At 33.1% G+C, this 20,528-nt stretch overlaps 1 protein-coding gene across 2 annotated transcripts; it reads left to right on the top strand.

Annotated features, from left to right (window-relative positions):
* Positions 1 to 562: 562 nt before the first annotated feature.
* LOC149899527 (apyrase-like) lies at positions 563 to 19,515 on the top strand. Of its 2 annotated transcripts, none has more exons than XM_090113939.1 (11): positions 563 to 668; positions 1,766 to 1,988; positions 3,542 to 3,739; positions 4,513 to 4,643; positions 5,065 to 5,212; positions 5,462 to 5,588; positions 6,691 to 6,845; positions 7,658 to 7,748; positions 8,408 to 8,554; positions 9,055 to 9,221; positions 19,361 to 19,515. In XM_090113939.1, exons 1-11 carry the CDS (start codon positions 574 to 576, stop codon positions 19,499 to 19,501), a joined length of 1,623 nt encoding a protein of 540 aa, XP_089970065.1. In that variant the 5' UTR covers positions 563 to 573; the 3' UTR covers positions 19,502 to 19,515. The 2 variants fall into 2 exon arrangements, with proteins under 2 accessions (XP_089970065.1, XP_089970063.1); XM_090113937.1 differs by lacking the exon at positions 19,361 to 19,515 and adding an exon at positions 12,860 to 13,014.
* The last annotated feature ends 1,013 nt before the right edge of the window (positions 19,516 to 20,528 follow it).

Here is a 20,528-nt window from a genome sequence, read left to right as displayed (position 1 = left end):
CCATACCAAATTTCATGCAAATTGGTTCAGTAGTTTAGGCGTGATTGAGTAACAGACAGACAGACAGACAGAGTTACTTTCGCATTTATAATATTAAGTATGGATGTTTTGCGAAACAATCACATCTCATCCATCTATAGGACTACTGATATTATAAAGCTGAAGAGGTTGTTTGTTAGTTTGTTTGTTGAATGCGCTAATCTTAGGAACTACTTGTCCGATTTGCATTTATCAAGGAAAGCTATATAAGCATCTATAAGGCTATATTATAACATCACGCAGACCAATAGGAGTGGAGCAAGGCAGGTAAACCCGCGGAGCACAGCTAGTCATTTTTATTATTCTTTTAATTCCCGTTAAATCAAAAGGTAGGTGAACCATCTCGTATTTTAATTATTATATTACTTTACAAGCTAGTTTTATAATTCGTACACATTGTGACATATTTATGCAACAAAAATCGGCCTTTCTCTATTATGATAATTCATATCACATCAAATTTTATCTTTATAACTGATATAGCAATAGATTAATTATATTATAATAAGATTCTTGTGTGCACATGTGTACATAATGTTCTATTTAATATTATTTTTAAGTGCAATTAGTATTAATAAATGTGATCCTTATGAGTTAAATATTGTACATTATAATGATTTTCATGCGAGGTAAGTGAAGTTTCTTATCTTATTACATTTATCTTCATTGTAAATTTCCTCTGATTCAAGAGTCTTGAGGTTATGGAGATAAAACGGTATCGAGAATTTTAGTTAAAATACAGAATTAACTCGTAGTTGTTACATCTATACATACAAATATTATAAAGCTGAAGAGTTTGTTTGTTTGAACGCGCTAATCTCAGGAACTGCTGGTCCGATTCGAAAAAATGTTTCTTTGTTAGATAGCCCATTTATCGAGGAAGGCTATAAGGCTATATATCATCACGCTAAGACCAATAGGAGCGGAGCGGGTGAAACCGAGGAGCACAGGTTTATAAAGCATTTGAATGCCATAAAACCAAAAATATCAATTTCAAGTATCTACTTATTAATTTGAAGGCACAATTGTGGCTTTTATTTTTATTTGCATTGAAGCTAAACATTTTATTAATACGCTGTTATTATTAATCTAATGAAAGATATAAAAACAATTTTCTTAAGGCAGATGCTGTCTATTGTAGTTTAATTAAAACGTAATATTTTATGTAACAGATGTGGCATTATAAGAGCAAATTATTTGCTTGGGATTAATCTTGCGAAATGAGTACGATATTAATAATATATTCTTCATGTTTTTTTTTCAACCCGACTAAAAAAGGGGAGGTACTCTATTCGACAATATTTTTTTGTTTGTTCTTTTTGACGTGACAACGTCTGATAATTCGATAGAGCCGGCTGCACGCACGAAAAAACATGACTCATGCGGCGTTACCTCGTTCTGAGGCGTTCTAAGGCTTGAAGTGCAAACGAGAGCGCGGAACGAGCGACAAAGAAGCACAATCGGGCGTTGTCACGTTCAACTATCGTCAGTAAACCGACTTTACAGACAACCAATTTTTTTACACTAAAGTAATGGTGTATATTTTAGTCCCGACGTTTACACCATACAGAACCTAACAATTACGATCCTAAATGTTACTGCAAATAAATTGGTAATACCTAAGAGAAACATTGAAATAACTTCCTGTAATATTATGAAACAACTATCAAGCCTCAAAAATAAAGACAATAAGCACAAAATATCACCACATTCTTTCTATTTCCAGATTCGTAGAAACAAGTCCCTCAGGAGGCGTTTGCAACCCGACCATAGCGCCATGTATCGGCGGCTTTGCACGTCTAGCGACGCTCATACGACAAATAGTGGCTAGGGAACCGCATTCTTTGGTTCTCAATGGAGGTGACACTTTCCAAGGGACTATCTGGTACAATTTACTAAGGTGGAACGTCACACAGGACTTCATGAATATGGTGCATCATGACGCACATGTGAGCAACACTTTTGTTAATTAATGAATATTTACTGCCTTTTTAAATCATCATCAACATAAGCCCATGTGTGACTCATTTGTTATACGTTTTTTTGTAGACATCGTGAAAATTGTACGTGCATTCCGACGTTAGAATTGATTTTATCTATACTTATATTATAATGCTGAAGAGTTTGATTGTTTGTTTGAACGCGCTAATCTCGGGAACTACTGGTCCGATTTGAAAATTATTTCGGTGTTAGTTAGCCCATTTATCGAGGAAGGCTATAGGCTATATATTATCTCGCTAAGACTAACAGGAGCGAAGCAATGCGGGTAAAACCGCGGAGCTGTACTAGCTGTGCTAGTATCTTTCTTTTGACTTATACATTAAATGAATGACCAATATATTAAATGAATTGAGCATTAAGAATACCTATTGAAATTTATTGGTTCATTTTGATGAGTTTTTAAAGATTCGACCTAATATTCGTTCAAATAAAAACGTAAAGAGCATTCAAAAACCTCACTCAAGTCGAGATCATAACGATAATATTCCGTAATATAGCATCACTTAACTCTGATCTCTTCGGGGTGTGATAAATTTTTCAATATTGGAATTTATAATAAGATTTTGTATATAAAGTGACCTTAAAAGGAGATTTAATTAATTTCCTTTGTTGCCTGAATACTTGAATCGTTTTATGATAAAAAGGACCGGCAGAATTGAAATTTATGCTAATCAATAGTCTATTAAAATGGCAAAAAAGTGTTCTTCTATCAATCTTATTATTTCTTAGTAAAGTCTATCTTAGATATTTTCAGTTATTTATTTCGCAGGCGTTAAAATTTAACAAATTTATCAACTTGTGATATTTTGCAAATCTAATTCTATTTTTCATATCATTGTGACATTTCATACAATATGTTACACCCATTTAGTATCACAGAAAAAATTATAAAGGCCTTTTTAATCTTCTCAACACTCAAAACAATCGATCCGTTACTAACCCAAAACTTTTTTAATATTACGTTCTTACAACAATCAAGTCCCACATTTTTGCTAATGTATAGAGAAGGTCTTAACAACAAATATTACCACAATAATATAACGATGAAGAGTAGAAGGTATACGCTTATACAATAGAATTTCTCACAATATTAAAGAGTTTAGTAGTTCTAAATTTAAAACTTATATAAAAAATGTACTAGTTCAGAGAGCGTACTACTGTATTCAGGAATATATGGACGATAAAGACCCATGGAGGGTTGTCGCGTAAAAACCACAGGACAGTTCTTTGGCATATTATGTAGTTAGATAAGTTACATATTATGTAAATTTATTGACATTATTTTAAAAGAGCAACTATGGAGTTTCTTGCCGATTCTTCTCCATAGATACTGCTTTCCGAATCGGTGGTAAATGTTAAAAATACTATGTAATGACGATTCGAAAGTGCTACTAAATAGTAGTCTAATTGAATAAATGAATGTTTGAGTTTGAGTTTGATGCTAAACTCTTTGCATTGTAATTTGAATGACTTAATTTATTCCCGATGTTTCAATTCACAGGTACTAGGCAATCATGAGTTCGATCATGGTGTTGAAGGTGTCGTCCCATATCTGAAACTTCTACAACATGAAGTGGTAACTGCTAATATTATAGACGACGAGGAACCGACCATCCAAGGTTTATACAAACCTAGTATTGTTGTTACGAAAAATGGGCGAAGAATTGGTATTATTGGAGTTATTATAGCTACTACTAATGTAAGTTCCACTTATAATAATAAAAAAGGAAAATTATTATTTAAGTCTACAGCTAAATTAATTATTTAGTACTATACGTTTATTAAATATCACGATATTCAAATAAATAAAGGCAAAATGACAATATCAATTACTGGATCGTTCCATTTTGTTTGAAGTAAATATGTCTACAAAATTGAAACGCCTAATAAAAAGCTGCAAAAATACTAAATAGAAAAGAAAAAATAGCACTCAACAAGTAATAATTATTAACTCTCCGGGAGTGGAATGTCGAAATGTGGCTTATTGGCAACATTTTACTTCAGTTCTTCTTTTTTGTTTATGGCCTTCCCGATCCTAATAGAGACGGATTTTCACTAGTTGAATCATACTATTTCTTCTTTCGATGTCGAATCATGTGTGCGTTAATGTGCCGTTTTGAAAATCGAATGTTGAGCTGGGCAACCTATCAACACTTGGAGAATTATTTTAACATAAATAATCGATCACGAGGCGGGTTTCGAACCCACGTCTATCCGACAAGGCTGCCGGAGCAACGCCTATCCTCTCGGCCACCTGTTATCGAGAGTAAAATTTCAAGGTCGCGTCATGGCAATATCGTCACGTCATGGAGGCGAAGATTTTGGTATCTATGAATATTGCCAAAGAAGTTTCACTTCTGATACGTGTGCCCTGCACACATGCTCTTTTTTACTTAAAATGAGATAGAAAAATCATCGCATTTACAAAAATTCGTGAACTAAAATCTTCTCATATCTAAAAATACATTTTAGGAACTAGCTACAACTGGCAAATTGAAGTTTACCGATGAAATTGAAGCTGTGAAGACTGAAGCTGAGAAATTAAATCAACAGGGCGTTGATATTATTGTAGTTCTCTCTCATTGTGGTCTGGATATTGAACGGTGAGTTGCGATTTCCTTTTTAGTTTGATATAATGATTATTAAAACCTTATTCGATATCTTAATTTATAAATGGTGATTATTAAAACATTATTCGAAGTTTTATGTTCTTCTAAATGCCTCCAAGGGCTTATCAGCTCTGTTCAGAATGATTTACTAAATCGTATCTTTTGTATTATCCATTCAAACGTAAATTGATACAAGTTTTGAAGAACCAGTCGTAAAAAGCAATTATTTATCTTATTTTTGTTATAATATTATGTTATGCATATAAATGGATAATTTTCAGCTTTTTTTATAGAACCTTTGCTCATATGCGTCATAGCGTGATCTTACAATATTATAATCTTCATCAATAAATGAGAATTGTGTATAAGATTAGATCCAGTGCGTCACAAAGTATAATACTTTTTTATATTTCAGAGAGATAGCCCTCCACGGTGGTCCACACATTGACATAGTAGTGGGAGCACACAGTCACACTTTATTATACAATGGAGTACCACCCGTCGACACAACATTTCGTGTTCAAGGACCATATCCAATAGTTGTAGAAAAGGAATCGGGACCTGTAAGTATAAAAACATAAACTTAAAATTTTTTGAAGTGAAACTTCTTTATCGGGATTGGAAAAAAATTTAGTGTAACATTAGTGGTCCGATTTGAAAAATTATTTCGGTGTTAATTAGCCTATTTATTAAGGAAGGCTAAAGGCTATCATCACGCTGAGACCAACAGTAGCGGAGCACTGCGGGTATAACCGCGGAGCGCAGCTAGTAATAAATAATTACATAACTCTCCATAATTCTTAATTGTACAGGTTTTGATCGTTCAAGCAGCCGCACATACGGAATTTTTGGGAGAAATCAAACTGTATTTCGATGATTATGGCAACCTTTTGAACTGGACCGGCAATCCTCATTACATTGGACATGATATTGAGCAAGGTAAAAAAATGTTTATTTTTAACATGACATGTTGTTAACGAAGTGAATCCTTGGTATTATATCGTTAATTATCTCGACAATTTTATTAAACTTAACTTTCATTTAAGTGCTGTATCGCTCATCACTACATAGTATAAAACAAAGCCGCTTTCTCTGTCCCTATGTCCCTATGTCCCTATGTCCCTTTGTACGCTTAAATCTTTGAAACTACGCAACGGATTTTGATGCGGTTTTTTTTTAATAGATAGAGTGATTCAAGAGGAAGGTTTATATGTATAATAACATCCATTAAATAGTGGAGAAGTACTGTTATTTTTGAGGTTTCCAATGTGAAAAATTAATCGTAAAAATTAATCGTAAAAATCGTAAAAAATTACATTTTTTCCGCGTACATTGCAAACGCAGGCTGAACCCTACGAGTTTTATCAAAATTATGTACTAAGTATTATACACATTGAAAAGGTCAACAGAAAAGTCCGCGATGGTATATGTCTATCTCTTATGGATAACCCACAATAACTTTTTTTTGTCATTTGCTTTTTACGACAAATAATGGCTAATTTTCGAAGCGATTTTAACCAATACAGCATTAATCCTTAACCAATTAAATACCTTGAATACATTGTTCATTTAATATAGATCTATATGGCCCTTTACACCGTATGATTTAAGTGAATATTTTCGAAGATATTACAGATTTAAAAATTGCGGGACGTAGCGTTTGCGGCGGTACCGCGGCCGTCCGGTGCGGGTCGCTATGTTTTTATATACAACGTTTACAGTTTTTCTGTAGTGTATTTAGTATCAGCATTGCACCCGTGCGAAGCCGGGGCGGGTCGCTAGTGAAGTTATAATTAGAATCACTACATAGTATAAAACAAAGTCGCTTTCTCTGTCCCTATGTTAAATCTTTAAAACTACGCAATGGATTTTGATGGGGTTTAATATTAGTTTAATAGCATTGAAATGAGTTTTGTTTTTATGGAATATAAAAAAATCTCATTTAATTGAGTTTAAGCCACATTTTACACTATAAAATTATTGTTAAATTGAAGAAGCCTTCAAAATCTGTAACATTTTCCTTATTCATTTTTAATTACAGCTCCTGACGTAATAGAAAAAATAAATCAGTATTTGCCAGAAATTGATGCTTTGGCCAAAAGGAAAGTTGGCGAGAGTCGAGTCCATTTATCTTCAAGTTGTAGCTGTGGTGAATGCAACTTGGGCAGTCTTATATGTGATGCATTTATGCATGCTGTAAGTATATTATAGTTATAATAATAATTTTACTCATGGACGTATAAAAAAAGACGGACGCCGTATTACGAACAAACAACGTGAAGCCACCATAGTAAGCTAGCGATCGTGTAAAGACAATAAACACGCACACACTCTCACCATAGTAAGCTAGTCGGCCGCCATTACGTCGTGAACTACCGACTGATTAACTGCGTCACTGTTTCACAAAAAATATTTAAAATGCCGTCTTGCGTGGTTAAATGGTGTCGCAACAGTACAATTTTAAATAACAAAACACAAGGGATTACATTCCACAGGGAAGCAAGTTATTTCTTTTATGTTTTAATGACAAAATTATTACGGCAAAATTTATAGAAAAAAATACAGCCGCCATTGTCATCAGGACAGCTGTTGCCATGGCATGGCAGACACACATGGATGTTTCGCCGCCATTACTAGGCTTCACTCAATGTTTAGGCGATATACCGTCCGTCTTTTTTTATACGTCCATGATTTTACTATTATTCAATTTTTACAATTTATTATTAGTTTTTAACAAATTATTGAAAAAAATATGAAAGTATTTTTTAAAGAGCCATTCTTGGTTCGTTAAAATGTATTATTACAATTGTAATGCTGCTTTTATTTTATTAATGAATAGAAAAATAATGGTTTTCATTAGAAATAGCTTCTTCTTCATTTTCATAGAAAGAAGAAATAATTCACTACCTATCCTTTTATATATTTTGCACTTAGATTCCGAGCCTTTCTTTTGTAGAATACGTTTTATTTATTTATAAATAATTGAATTTACAAAAATTTAATTACAGGCTTTGAAACTGGCTGAAGGAGATAATTGGAATTATGGACACTTTTGTGTCACAAATACTGGAGGAATCCGAAGCGATATTGAAGTAGGAGGTATGATTTGTTTTCTTAATCAATGAAAATCAATTTTATGGTGGTTAACTTAACCTTAATCCTGTTCAATTGTTTATGTTAAATTTTAAAAGTCTAGCTCATATTATCCATACTAATATTATAAATGCGAAAGTAACTCTGTCTGTCTGTCTGTTACTCAATCACGCCTAAACTACGGAACCAATTTGCATGAAATTTGGTATGGGCATATTTTGATACCCGAGAAAGGACATAGGCTACCTTTTATTGCGAAATATGTACCACGGGCGAAGCCGGGGCGAACCTCTAGTAACAAATAAATTTCTTCGTCGAGAAATTTTTCTTTAATTTTTACCATCCCATATAACATAATATATTATGTATCATAAATACTGATTACTATATCTAATATATAAAACTCAAAGGTGACTGATATAGTGATCTATCAACGCACAGCCCAAATCACTGGACGTATCGGGCTGAAATTTAGCATTCAGGTAGATGTCATAACGTAGGCGTCCCCTAAGAAAGGATTTTAGAAAATTCATCCCCTAAAGGGGTAAAATAGGGGATGAAAACTAATACCATGAAAATTTATCTTTTCCACGCAAGCGAAGCTGCGGGCAACAGCTAGTTATGTATATAATGTTCTCAGTTCATAATGAAATCAAATCTTTCAGATATAACATACGAAGCGATGTTATTAGCTATTCCCTTCGCTAACACAGTAGAAGCATTCGACTTACGAGGTGACCACGTGTTAGAAATGTTGGAGTTCAGTGTGGCCAATGAGCCCTGGCCTGGTGCTAGGACTGCGCAGCTTTCTGGTAAGCGTTTGATTTAGTTAATCACTACATGAAACAACGCTTACCGACCTACGTCTGTGTGCTTAGATATTTAAAACTACACAACGGGTTTTGATGCGGTTTTTTTAATAGATAGAGTGATTCTTGAGGAGGTTTTAGTAATTAATTTATTAGGTTTTAGATAAAGAGGGCGAAGTCACGGGTGGAATCTGGTAAAATAATAAATATATTGATAAAAATTAAAGAATAATCAAAATAGGTGAGTTCACAGAGCAGCTAAGCGAAGCAATTTTGTAAAGCAGTCTATGTGGAAATCCTAAACCTACTATCTATACTATTCATACTATCGAGTGGTAAAATAGTAGTATTAATTCTACGTACAAAATCGTATTCATACTATCCCTATTTTAAGATAACGTCCATCAAAGTCCTCTACAAAAAGGGACACAACAAATCCCGTTTGGCTCTTCCACAAAAATCAAAACACAACCAGTACTTTTCAGTTTTTTTTCCTTTTTCAGGCATACGCATGCAAGTGGATGGATCTAAGCCAAAATATGAAAGAGTTCAAAACGTAACAATTCGGTGTATTGATTGCGAAGTACCGAAATACGAACCGTTGGATTTGAATAAAACTTACAAGATGGTTACACAAAGTTTCTTGATGAATGGTGGCGATGGATTTAATGTAAGTATCAAATTATGCCAAGGAAAGCTAAGAATTGTTTACCTACACCAACATAGACACGATAAGAAAAAGAATTCACACATAACGTTTAAAGTGCAATAAGAACCTATAGACCACATGCTTGATAGACATATTCATTCAAAAACTATTCAACAATACAGTAGATAGAACAAAGATTAAAGCTTATCATTAATTTGTATACAAAATTGTTTAAAATTTACTGCGCGGCCTTATCAATTTTAAAGGTGATCTCTTCCAGGCAACCAGAGCAAAAGGTAACAAGCATTATGATATACTTTCTTTCTTCCTAAATAAACTTACGTATTGCAAAAATTAAAACAATCTAGAACAAATTACTAATCACTATTAAAATGACCTACCATTTAGTTTCAAACAGCTTCATGTCTATCAAATTGTCGATACCAATTAGAACAACAGGGAATTATATAAGTGAATTAGCGCTGAATAGTTGGAATATTTCACACATTACAGTGACAGGTTCACGCCCCGTTACTGCTAATTGTGTTTAATTTCAATAATTGGCTATTTCTGTGTGATTGATGTTTTGATGTTCTGAACGGTTATTGTAAAATGTACCTTATTACAACGTGTTAATGAACAGTGTTGACACATTTTGATACTTGATTAAAATGTCTGTTGTGAAGATCGTTTGGACCGAGTTGTATTGCAGGAAAAATATTATCGATGTTACTTGAATTTTAAATATAACATACTCACTAAATAGGTATTACCTTTAATAGCATGTACTGACTGGTATTTTTAATTAAATTTAAATAATACGAATTAAGATACTAAATAAGTACCAACAGCAATATAAAATTCGTATATACATGTTATGATAAAAAATTCGTTCCTTAGTACAAGCATAAAGACTTGTAGAACTCAACTTCTTATTTCCAAAGGAACTCATTCAAGAACTTACAATCTTCATGAAAAGTTGTCACGAATAGACATTTTAGCCTAATTAATTTCCTGACATTTCAAGAATATTAATGAAGAAACGCATTAAACGAAAGAATATAATAAATACAGGATGTCCCACCGTCATAACTATCCCCATGCAAAACTATGAGTTTCATTGAGCTTAGTAAATACCTACATCTTGTGGAACACCCTGTATACAGTAAATCAAAATTCAGCCCTGCTTCCTTCTATTGTCTTAGAATTGCCGGTTGCATAGCAATAGCCAGCTACAAATTGATAGCATTTCCTACGTGCATCCAAAATCAAGATATTTGGTCCAAATGAATTTCTTGATTAATGCCTCAGGACTGTTTCTGTGTTATGGAATATTCGGGAAGATTTGTGGATAGCTAAATTTTGGGGTAGTTGGCCTGGCTTGATCACGTCTGAATACTGAAAGTGAAAAATATCAGCTTATATTATTATAGTAACTGAAAGTATTCAGTAACAAGCTGATATTTAAGGTGGAAACTATGTAGTTCTGTCGCTACAGTTTCTTTTAAGGTGAAAGTGATAACAGGATTGTTAAAATTCATTCAAATTTTATTTTAAATTTAGTATTCTGAATTCTTGCTTCTTGAAAAAAATTCAATGGTCGTCCTTGATCATTTTGACAAAACTACCAGTATTTCTAATTCTGCTTTTCTAACATATGCATCAGAACTATAACTAGTACTTACATTTTATATATAATGCTATGGATTTTGCATAAAATACCATTAACATTCTCATCTAAATTAATTAATAGCGTCGGTTATTATACACGAATATGACACCCGAATAATTAACTAAATGACAGTTCATGCAGATTATTCAATTACCCATTGTTCAAAACCATGTTTAGCTCTGCATTGATTTTATGACTTTTACTTGGAGCATTTTAAAATTCTGTTGAGTGTGACTCTTTAAACTTATTTATTAATAAATAACGATAACGATATTCTTTCTCTCTCTATGCTTTTCTCGTATTTTATTTTTCAACTTTTTTACTATTTGCTACAGCATATTTTGAATTTTATTCCCAATTCTTTAAATTTATCGTAATCTTTATCAATGAAAGAGTTCACTACTAATTATTCTGAAGCATTTATTGGTACCTAAAATGAAGTCGTTGAATTCACACAGGTTAACAGCATAGTTTTTATTAGAACTATAGTTGTCAGTTACTATCTATTATTTAAATATGTGGTGGCCACTTAAAATCAGATGGCCTAGATGCTCAATTACTTAATCTGCCGTAAAAGAGAAGTTGTTATTTAAAAGCCTTAGGTAATTTATAGAACCACAAGCATTACAATTCATGTATTTGAAACCAAAATCAGTCTCCAGTTGACGGGACTAGCGTTAAATTGAAATATTGGCTAAATCCACAAAATTGACTCGCTTTAGTGTGCGCGGTTTGAATATCCAATTATTTGATTGCATACGTGATTTAATATTTTGGAAGTCGATTATACCGATTGCTTCTATAATAAAGACGACTTTTCATGATATTTCCAGCTGTGTAGTATTATAGGCTCTAAAAACCCAAAATGTTGTTGTAGATTAGATAACTGTGTATTTTGCTACACCTGATTGGAATTTTTAATATTATTTGCAAGTACATTCATTTTGAAAGCATTACAATAATTTTAAGAAATAAATCATGGAAAACAAGAGACAAATCACTCTGTGTCCTTAGCCATTATATCGTTTGTAATTCACCTGAAATATTTATAAAGTAGCAAATCCTGAATATCTTTCAATTCATTTTATTATTAATAATTATAAAAATGAAGTATATATCCATAGGAAGAATTACGATTAAATATGAATAAATCTGCATTGTCGTACAAAACAACGACAATGTTTTGTACGACAATGCAGATTTCGTAGCAAAATTTACCCAATGCGTAATAAAAAGGATTAGGTTTTAATTTAAAAATATAGATGATTATGTCACAATACTGTAAAGAATGTTTATCATTACCAGCTCAAAGTAATTAATTATTTATTAGCAATAAATAACAAACATGGTATTTTAAAATGTAAACCAGAATGTATGAGTAATATTATATGAGTATACAATAGGCATTCTTACCAGATAACATAGGCAGAAAACAAAGGTTACAGAAAGAGGATGAATTTAAGAGTCCCAAATCGACATAAAGAAATTTATTCGACATAAAGAAATTAATTCAACTTTATCGACATAGGATCTAAAAAAAATATTATCGAGTTTCATAGGAAGCTCTAAAAAACAACATGACTATTTTTAAACACTTGTAGAAGTTTAAAGAATGTTTTTTTTTATTACACGCTTTATTACACGCTTTATATTAGCTTCACCTGTATGTTTGTAACCGACTTCTTTGGGCGCGATTTTGACCCACTTTATACGGCCAGATTTCGTTCAAACTTTGTAGATTTATTAAGGACCGATGACAATACACTAATTTGATAAAATAAATAATAGTTAAAAAAAATAAAAAAAACACGCGTTTTATAGAAAACCGAACTAAAAGCGTGTTTTTTAGTTTTTTTTTAACTATTATTTTGTTTGTGTTGTATTAATACCTTGTGTAATGGGTATACTCGTATACAATGAATTTTAATGTAATTTATGTACTAGACATTTTAATATGCAAAATCTAACTATGTTCGATATTTTTCAGATGGTGTCAGAACACAGAGGACCTAGTGTTAACTTGGGAATCGATAGTGATGTGTTCCTCGCTTATTTAGAAAGGGAAATGCCAGTTATTAGAGATTTAGATGGACGTCTACAAATTAAGGATCCTTGTCTTCCAAATTAAATACTCTTAAAATGCTCGTGGTTTTATTTTCAAGAACATGTTTGGCTGTTTGGGAAGTTGTCAATAAATATTTATAAAAATGAATCGCAAAATGTGTCGGTAGCGCATAACTCGAGAACGGCTGAACCGATTTCGATAATTCTTTTTTTATTATATTCCTTGAATGATTCTTTTGTAGAGAAAACGTAAACATGTACCACGGGCGAAGCCGGGGCGGACCGCTAGTTAAGAATATTTTTAGTAAAGCAGTAATTATCCTTTTATCCATACTACTTTTGGACGCCAAATAATATAACAAAATTCATCTACACAACATAAAAATTAATGAATATTGTAAACTTAAATGTATTTGTTTTTCAATTACACAGATTCTTCGTTTACAAATGATAGATATTTGGGTTGTTGAGGAAGTGATTATGAGGAAGAGGAGGAGGAAGAGGAATTTTCACACACAAATTTAGGGGATGCGGATGAGGAAGAGGATATTTTTTTGAGGAAGAGGATGCGGATGAGGAAGCGGAAGAGGAAGCGGATGAGGATGAGGATGATAGGAAATTATAATCAAAATTAAAAAACAAAAACTTTTAAAATTAAAAATTAAAACAAAAGCCATTTTCCTGTCTCTACATATTGATGTTTAAGGTTAGGGGAGGTTTAGAATTTACAAAGCCTGTAAGTACGAGCCGGACTCAGATGAGCTTTTGTTTATGCATATTACTCGAAAAAACCTAATCTATCAAAGTGCCAGAAGCGACATTAGACGATTTCCACAAAAAAAACTTACTGGTAGATATTCATCATCATCATCATCATCATCATCAGCCCACATACGTTCCCACTGCTGGGACACGGGCCTCCTATGAGGGTACAGGCCATAATCCACCACGCTGGCCAAGTGCGGGTTGGCGGATGACACATGTCGTCGAACTTTTTGATCCTTCGACATGTCGGTTTCCTCACGATGTTTTCCTTCACCGTTCGAGCAGTGGTGATGTTACAACATGCGCAGATAAATTGAAAAATCAATTTATTTCCTGCGCGCTCGCCCGGTCTCGAACCCCGGACTTATCGATTCGAAGTCCAAGGTCTCACCACTAAGCCACCACTGCTCTACTGGTAGATATTATGTAAGCTTAAACAACTTGTTTCAAGTTTTTTAATTAAAAATGACTTTTGACACACATTATTTGGTAATATATGTTTCTTCTGAGTATGAGAGAAAATGTTATATTATTATGTTTAGAGATAAGTGTTAGGCGCAGATAAATATGGCGGTAAGACTCTACTCTTGTTCGTTAGTAGAGTCCGACTCGTAACTCAAATACATAGTTAATTAGTTAGTTTAAATAGGCTTTGTAAATTCGCCGCCCCATCGGATCAGCATCCTCATAAATTTCCTCTAAATTTTGAGGAAGCGATAGCGGAAGAGGATTTTTTTATTTTCATTTTTGAGGAAGCGGTAACGGTAGAGGAACCCAAAATATTGCGGAACTTCCGCATTATGAGGAAGCGGAAGAGGAATCCTCAACAACCCTAATAGATATATTCCTTTCATCTTATAACATTTTCGATTTCGTCAATCATTGTCATATTTCAGTATTTTTTTTAATGTTAACATTTCATAAACTGCATGTTAATATTATGTGGTTTTAATAAATAAAACATCCCAATTCAATATTGCATATCAAGAAGGTTTCCAATCGAATAAAACTGTGGCACTTGAACTGCTAGCTGCAATTTCACGGACCATTGAAATTCGACTCGACTAGCAAGTTACTGCTAAATTAATACCTTTGAAGCTATAGTTAAACGATTCGTTTAATATCTTTAAGCCAATAACGTTTTTCTCTACTAAAGGACAAGGAACAAAGACCGTTTTATAGAATGGTGATAATGGTGAGACATTTTAAAGTATACGGTTATTTGATTAAGAATTAGTTGGCGCTTTCTTTTGTATCTTACATCCTTTCTTTCTATATTAGACTAGCTCATCAACAAACTCTTCAGCATTATAATAAACTTAATATTATAATGCTCAAGAGTTTGTTTGTTTGAACGCGCTAACCTCAGGACCTACTTTTCCGATTTGAAAATTTCTTTCGGTGTTAGATAGACCATTTATCACAACGCTAAGACCAAATTTACAGGAGCAGAGCAACGTGGGGCACAGCTAGTAAGAAATATATAAATAAACTAGATTTCCACCCGCGGCTTCGCCCGCGTTTTCAAAGGAAAACCCGCATAGTTCCAGTTCCCGTGGGATTTCCGGGATATTTAAACCTATCCTATGTGTTAATCCAAGTTACCCTCTATATGTGTGCTAAATTTCATTGTAATCGGTTCAGTAGTTTTTACGTGAAAGAGTAACAAACATCCATACATCCATACATCCATACTTACAAACTTTCGCCTTTATAATAGTATTAAGATAATAATAAATAATATTGACGATGAATAAATAAAATGTACCTATGACGGCAGATCTTTCTACCATGATCTAATACAATAAGTATCCAATATAATCCAATATCTGTGATAATACCAAACAATACAATATACAGGGTGTACCAAAAAATAGTGATGAACGGAAGCTGAGAGGTAGAGGACCTAGAGGGCTATCCGAATCACCCCCATGTATGTTATGCGATTTTTCGTATTTTCGGAGTTATGACGTTTTTTTTCAATTTTTCACCTATCGCCGAGTACGATGATATTTTCACTCATGCTGACGTCAATGATTGCGGAAGATGCTTGATTTTTTTTTGTGTGCTAAGCTGAAAGATAGGCCAATTCAGTATGGTAACATTTACTATCGTTAGATCTTTGAATGGAATAAAAAAAAGAATTAAATGGCAAGAAAGATAAAATTACCCAGTATGTTCACCACTTCAAGGGCCCGTAAAAAAATAAAATCACCTAAAAAAAGTTTTCCGTTTGACTTTTAAAAACTTGCTCTATCTATCAGATAGCTACCCTGAAAATTTCATTTACTTATTCAGAAGGCTTCAATAGAAAAATTTAAATCTAAATGTGGTAAGTGCAAAAATTGAATTAACATGATGATCATTAAAACCAATAAATAGGTGTTTATTTACCAGAAGTTTTTAAAATAACCCCGCTGTTGCTCAATGCAAGTGCGACATCACCGTAAAAAGTTGTCTTTTAAATGTCTGAATGCCCTTTTATCATTTTTAATGGTTTCTTCTGCTACTATGAATTTCCGGGTTATTTCGTCCAAATTGTGGCAGTCTCTCGTCTTTGTAGTATCCCCACGGAAAAAAATCAATAGGCTTTATGTCCGGAGACCGTGCAGGCCAGGCTAAAGGGCAAAGATACCCTGAAAGATGGATTGGTCGTTGCAGCCTGCGCATGCGCCGGTGACGCCTGCCTTAAAGCCTGGCCTCTACGGTCCCTCGACCTAAACCCCATTGATTTGTTTCAATGGGAATACTAAAAAGACCTCGGCTACTTGAGAGAATGCCACAATTTGGACGAAATAACCCGGAAATTCATAGTAGCAGAAGAAACCATTTAAAATGATAAAAGGGCATTCAGACATTTAAAAGACAACTTTTTACGGTGATGTCGCACTTGCATTGAGCAACAGCGGGGTTATTTTAAAAATTTCTGGTAATTAAACACCTATAATTATTGGTTTTAATGATCATCATGTTAATTCAATTTTTGCACTTACCACATTTAGATTTAAATTTTTCTATTGAAGCCTTCTGAATAAGTAAATGAAATTTTCAGGGTAGCTATCTGATAGATAGAGCAAGTTTTTAAAAGTCAAACGGAAAACTTTTTTTATGTGATTTTATTTTTTTACGGGCCCTTGAAGTGGTGAACATACTGGGTAATTTTATCTTTCTTGCCATTTAATTCTTTTTTTTATTCCATTCAAAGATCTAACGATAGTAAATGTTACCATACTGAATTGGCCTATCTTTCAGCTTAGCACACAAAAAAAATCAAGCATCTTCCGCAATCATTGACGTCAGCATGAGTGAAAATATCATCGTACTCGGCGATAGGTGAAAAATTGAAAAAAAACGTCATAACTCCGAAAATACGAAAAATCGCATAACATACATGGGGGTGATTCGGATAGCCCTCTAGGTCCTCTACCTCTCAGCTTCCGTTCATCACTACTTTTTGGTACACCCTGTATAAGATTACTATCTTATCTATTGTATTGTTTGCAAGTGCAACTGTTATAAAATATGATAATGAGTCAACATTGAAAGTAGCGGCTATAAGTTATAACTCAGATGAGATGAACATAAACTAATTTATGAGATTTATTACTATTAAGATTTTCATTTCACCCGTGGCTTCCCCGGCATTAGCAAAGGAAATTTCCTTGTGAATTCGATATTTCAACGTTACAAATAGCATATAGCATATACTCCTTACTATCTCTAGACACAACAACCGACGTGTGTAAGAAACAATAACGAATATCCGTAGCATTTATTATCCGGGTACCTCCCTTCTGATGGTACCCAAGAATTATGGAAATTAAACTCAAATTATTTATTCAATTATACTTAAAACACACTTTTGAATCGTCTTATCATTTTTTAACATTTACCACCGATTCGGAAAGCAGATAGATACTGCTTTCCGAATCGGTGGTAAAGAAGAAAGAGGTGGAGAAGAACCAGCAAGAAACTCCATAATTGCTCTTTTAAAATCATGTCAATGTTACAATTTCATTTTACATAATATGTAACTTATATCAAACTACATTTACAATTAGAATATTAATACATTATTAGTAAGAATAAACCCAATAATTTGATTACTAAGCTAAATTTAAAAGTATAAGAGCTTTCTATAAAAATACCTTGCATTTTAGATATTTTATGGACTAAAGACAATTCCGTGTCTCGATTAAGAAATCTATTCTGACTTTAACGTAGACGATTCGTGCCTGGCCATGTTCGAATAAAGTCTAATTAGAACTGGTCGGACGCTTTGCGAATCTTAAACGGGACATAGTGTAAGAGCTGGTGAATAATTTTTTTTACCAATGTTTTTGTTGTTAGTTAAACTTCTCTTCCAAATAAGATATCGGACAGTTATTTCCATATTTGTATGAAACAATTGCTGATATTTTTTCATGTGAAGGAATACTCTCTTAGAAAAAAAGTTGCAAATTGTGTCAGAAAATTAATATCTCTTCAACTACATTAAAACTTTTATCGTCAACTGCATTAATGCTTCAAAAGTTTAATTTTATTTAGTTACTCTGTATAATATAACCTCGTTTATGACATAACTAGATTTCCGCCCGCGGCTTCGCCCGCGTTTGCAAAGGAAAACCATGAACGTTAAAAATAGTGTTTTTTCTTAATATGTGTGTGTATGTATTATCTTACAAGTGCAATGTATGATACATAAAGACATTTTAAGTTTGAAAAATCCGATGTTTTGCGCGAAGTGACAGTAGTACCCACCTCAACGCTTTGCTTATGAGGCGTGCAAAATGAAGTATATATCCATAGGAAGAATTACAATTAAATATGAATAAATCTGCATTGTCGTACAAAACAACGACAATAATTAGGTTAGTCGTAGCAAAATTTACCCAATGCGTAATAAAAAGGATTAGGTTTTAATTTAAAAATATAGATGATGATGTCACAATAACGTGAAGAATGTTTATCATTACCAGCTCAAAGTAATTAATTATTTATTAGCAATATATAACAAACATGGTATTTTCAAATGTAAACCAAAATGTATGAGTAATATTATATGAGTACACAATAGGCATTCTTACCAGATAACATAGGCAGAAAACAAAGGTTACAGAAAGAGGATGAATTTAAGAGTCCCAAATCGACATAAAAAATACATTTTAATTCAACTTTATCGACATAGGATCTAAAAAAAATACTATCGAGTTTCATAGGAAGCTCTAAAAAACAACATGACTATTTTTAAACACTTGTATAAGTTTAAAAGAATGTTTTTTTTTGTTTGTGTTGTATTAATACCTTGTGTAATGGGTATACTCGTATACAATGCATTTTAATGTAATTTATGTACTAGACATTTTAATATGCAAAATCTAACTATGTTCGATATTTTATTTTGACGACGCGGTTGGCGCAGTGGTAAAGTAACTGCCTACTGAGCCGACGGTCCCGGGTTCGATCCCCGGTCAGGGCAAATATTTGTGTGATGAACTCAATTACATTTGTTCTTGGGTCTGGGTGTTATTATCTATATATGTATTTATTAAATATTATATTTATCGTCGCCTAGTACCCACAACACAAGCCTTAATTGAGCTTACTGTGGGACTAGGTTGATTTGTGTAATAATGTCCTATAATATTTTATTTTTCAGATGGTGTCAGAACACAGAGGACCTAGTGTTAACTTGGGAATCGATAGTGATGTGTTCCTCGCTTATTTAGAAAGGGAAATGCCAGTTATTAGAGATTTAGATGGACGTCTACAAATTAAGGATCCTTGTCTTCCAAATTAAATACTCTTAAAATGCTCGTGGTTGTATTTTCAAGAACATGTTTGGCTGTTTGGGAAGTTGTCAATAAATATTTATCTTATACATATATAAAAATGAATCGCAAAATGTGTTGGTAGCGCATAACTCGAGAACGGCTGAACCGATTTCGATAATTCTTTTTTTATTATATTCCTTGAAGTACGAGGATGGTTCCTATGTAGAGAAAACGTAAACATGTACCATGAGCGAAGCCGGGGCGGACCGCTAGTTAAGAATATTTTTAGTTAAGCAGTAATTATCCTTTCATCCATACTACTTTTGGACGCCAAATAATATAACAAAATTCATCTACACAACATAAAAATTAATGAATATTGTAAACTTAAATGTATTTGTTTTTCAATTACACAGATTCTTCGTTTACAAATCTTATATATAAAATTCTCGTGTCACAATGTTAGTCTGCATACTCCTCCGAAACGGGTGGACCGATTCTCATGAAATTTTCTGTGCATATCGGGTAAGTCTGAGAATCGGCCAACATCTATTTTTCATATGTACCACGGGCGAAGCCGGGGCGGACCGCTAGTGATAGATATATTCCTTTCATCTTGTAACATTTTCGATTTCGTCAATCATTGTCATTTTTCAGTATTTTTTTTATGTTAACATTTCATAAACTGCATGTTAATATTATGTGGTTTTAAAATAAAACATCCCAATTCAATATTGCATATCAAGAAGGTTTCCAATCGAATAAAACTGTGGCACTTGAACTGCTAGCTGCAATTTCACGGACCATTGAAATTCGACTCGACTAGCAAGTTACTGCTAAATTAATACCTTTGAAGCTATAGTTAAACGATTCGTTTAATATCTTTAAGCCAATAACGTTTTTCTCTACTAAAGGACAAGGAACAAAGACCGTTTTATAGAATGGTGATAATGGTAAGACATTTTCAAGTATGTGGTTATTAGATTAAGAATTAGTTGGCGCTTTCTTTTGTATTTTCCATCCTTTCTTTCTATATTAGACTAGCTCATCAAA

Source organism: Colias eurytheme, chromosome 20, assembly GCF_061535395.1.
Source record: "Colias eurytheme isolate Ceu_HAF_F1 chromosome 20, ilColEury1 Martin Lab GWU primary, whole genome shotgun sequence".
Lineage (NCBI taxonomy): Eukaryota > Metazoa > Arthropoda > Insecta > Lepidoptera > Pieridae > Colias > Colias eurytheme.
The sequence above is the reverse complement of the archived record's forward strand: the minus strand, read 5'-3'. Positions and strand labels throughout refer to the sequence as shown.

Coding starts and splice junctions, on each gene's coding strand:
- LOC149899527 (XM_090113939.1), top strand. CDS start 574: ATGTTCTATTTAATATTATTTTTAAGTGCAATTAGTATTAATAAATGT. Junction 669..1,765: donor TATAATGATTTTCATGCGAG/GTAAGTGAAGTT, acceptor TTCTATTTCCAG/ATTCGTAGAAACAAGTCCCT. Junction 7,749..8,407: donor AAGCGATATTGAAGTAGGAG/GTATGATTTGTT, acceptor CAAATCTTTCAG/ATATAACATACGAAGCGATG.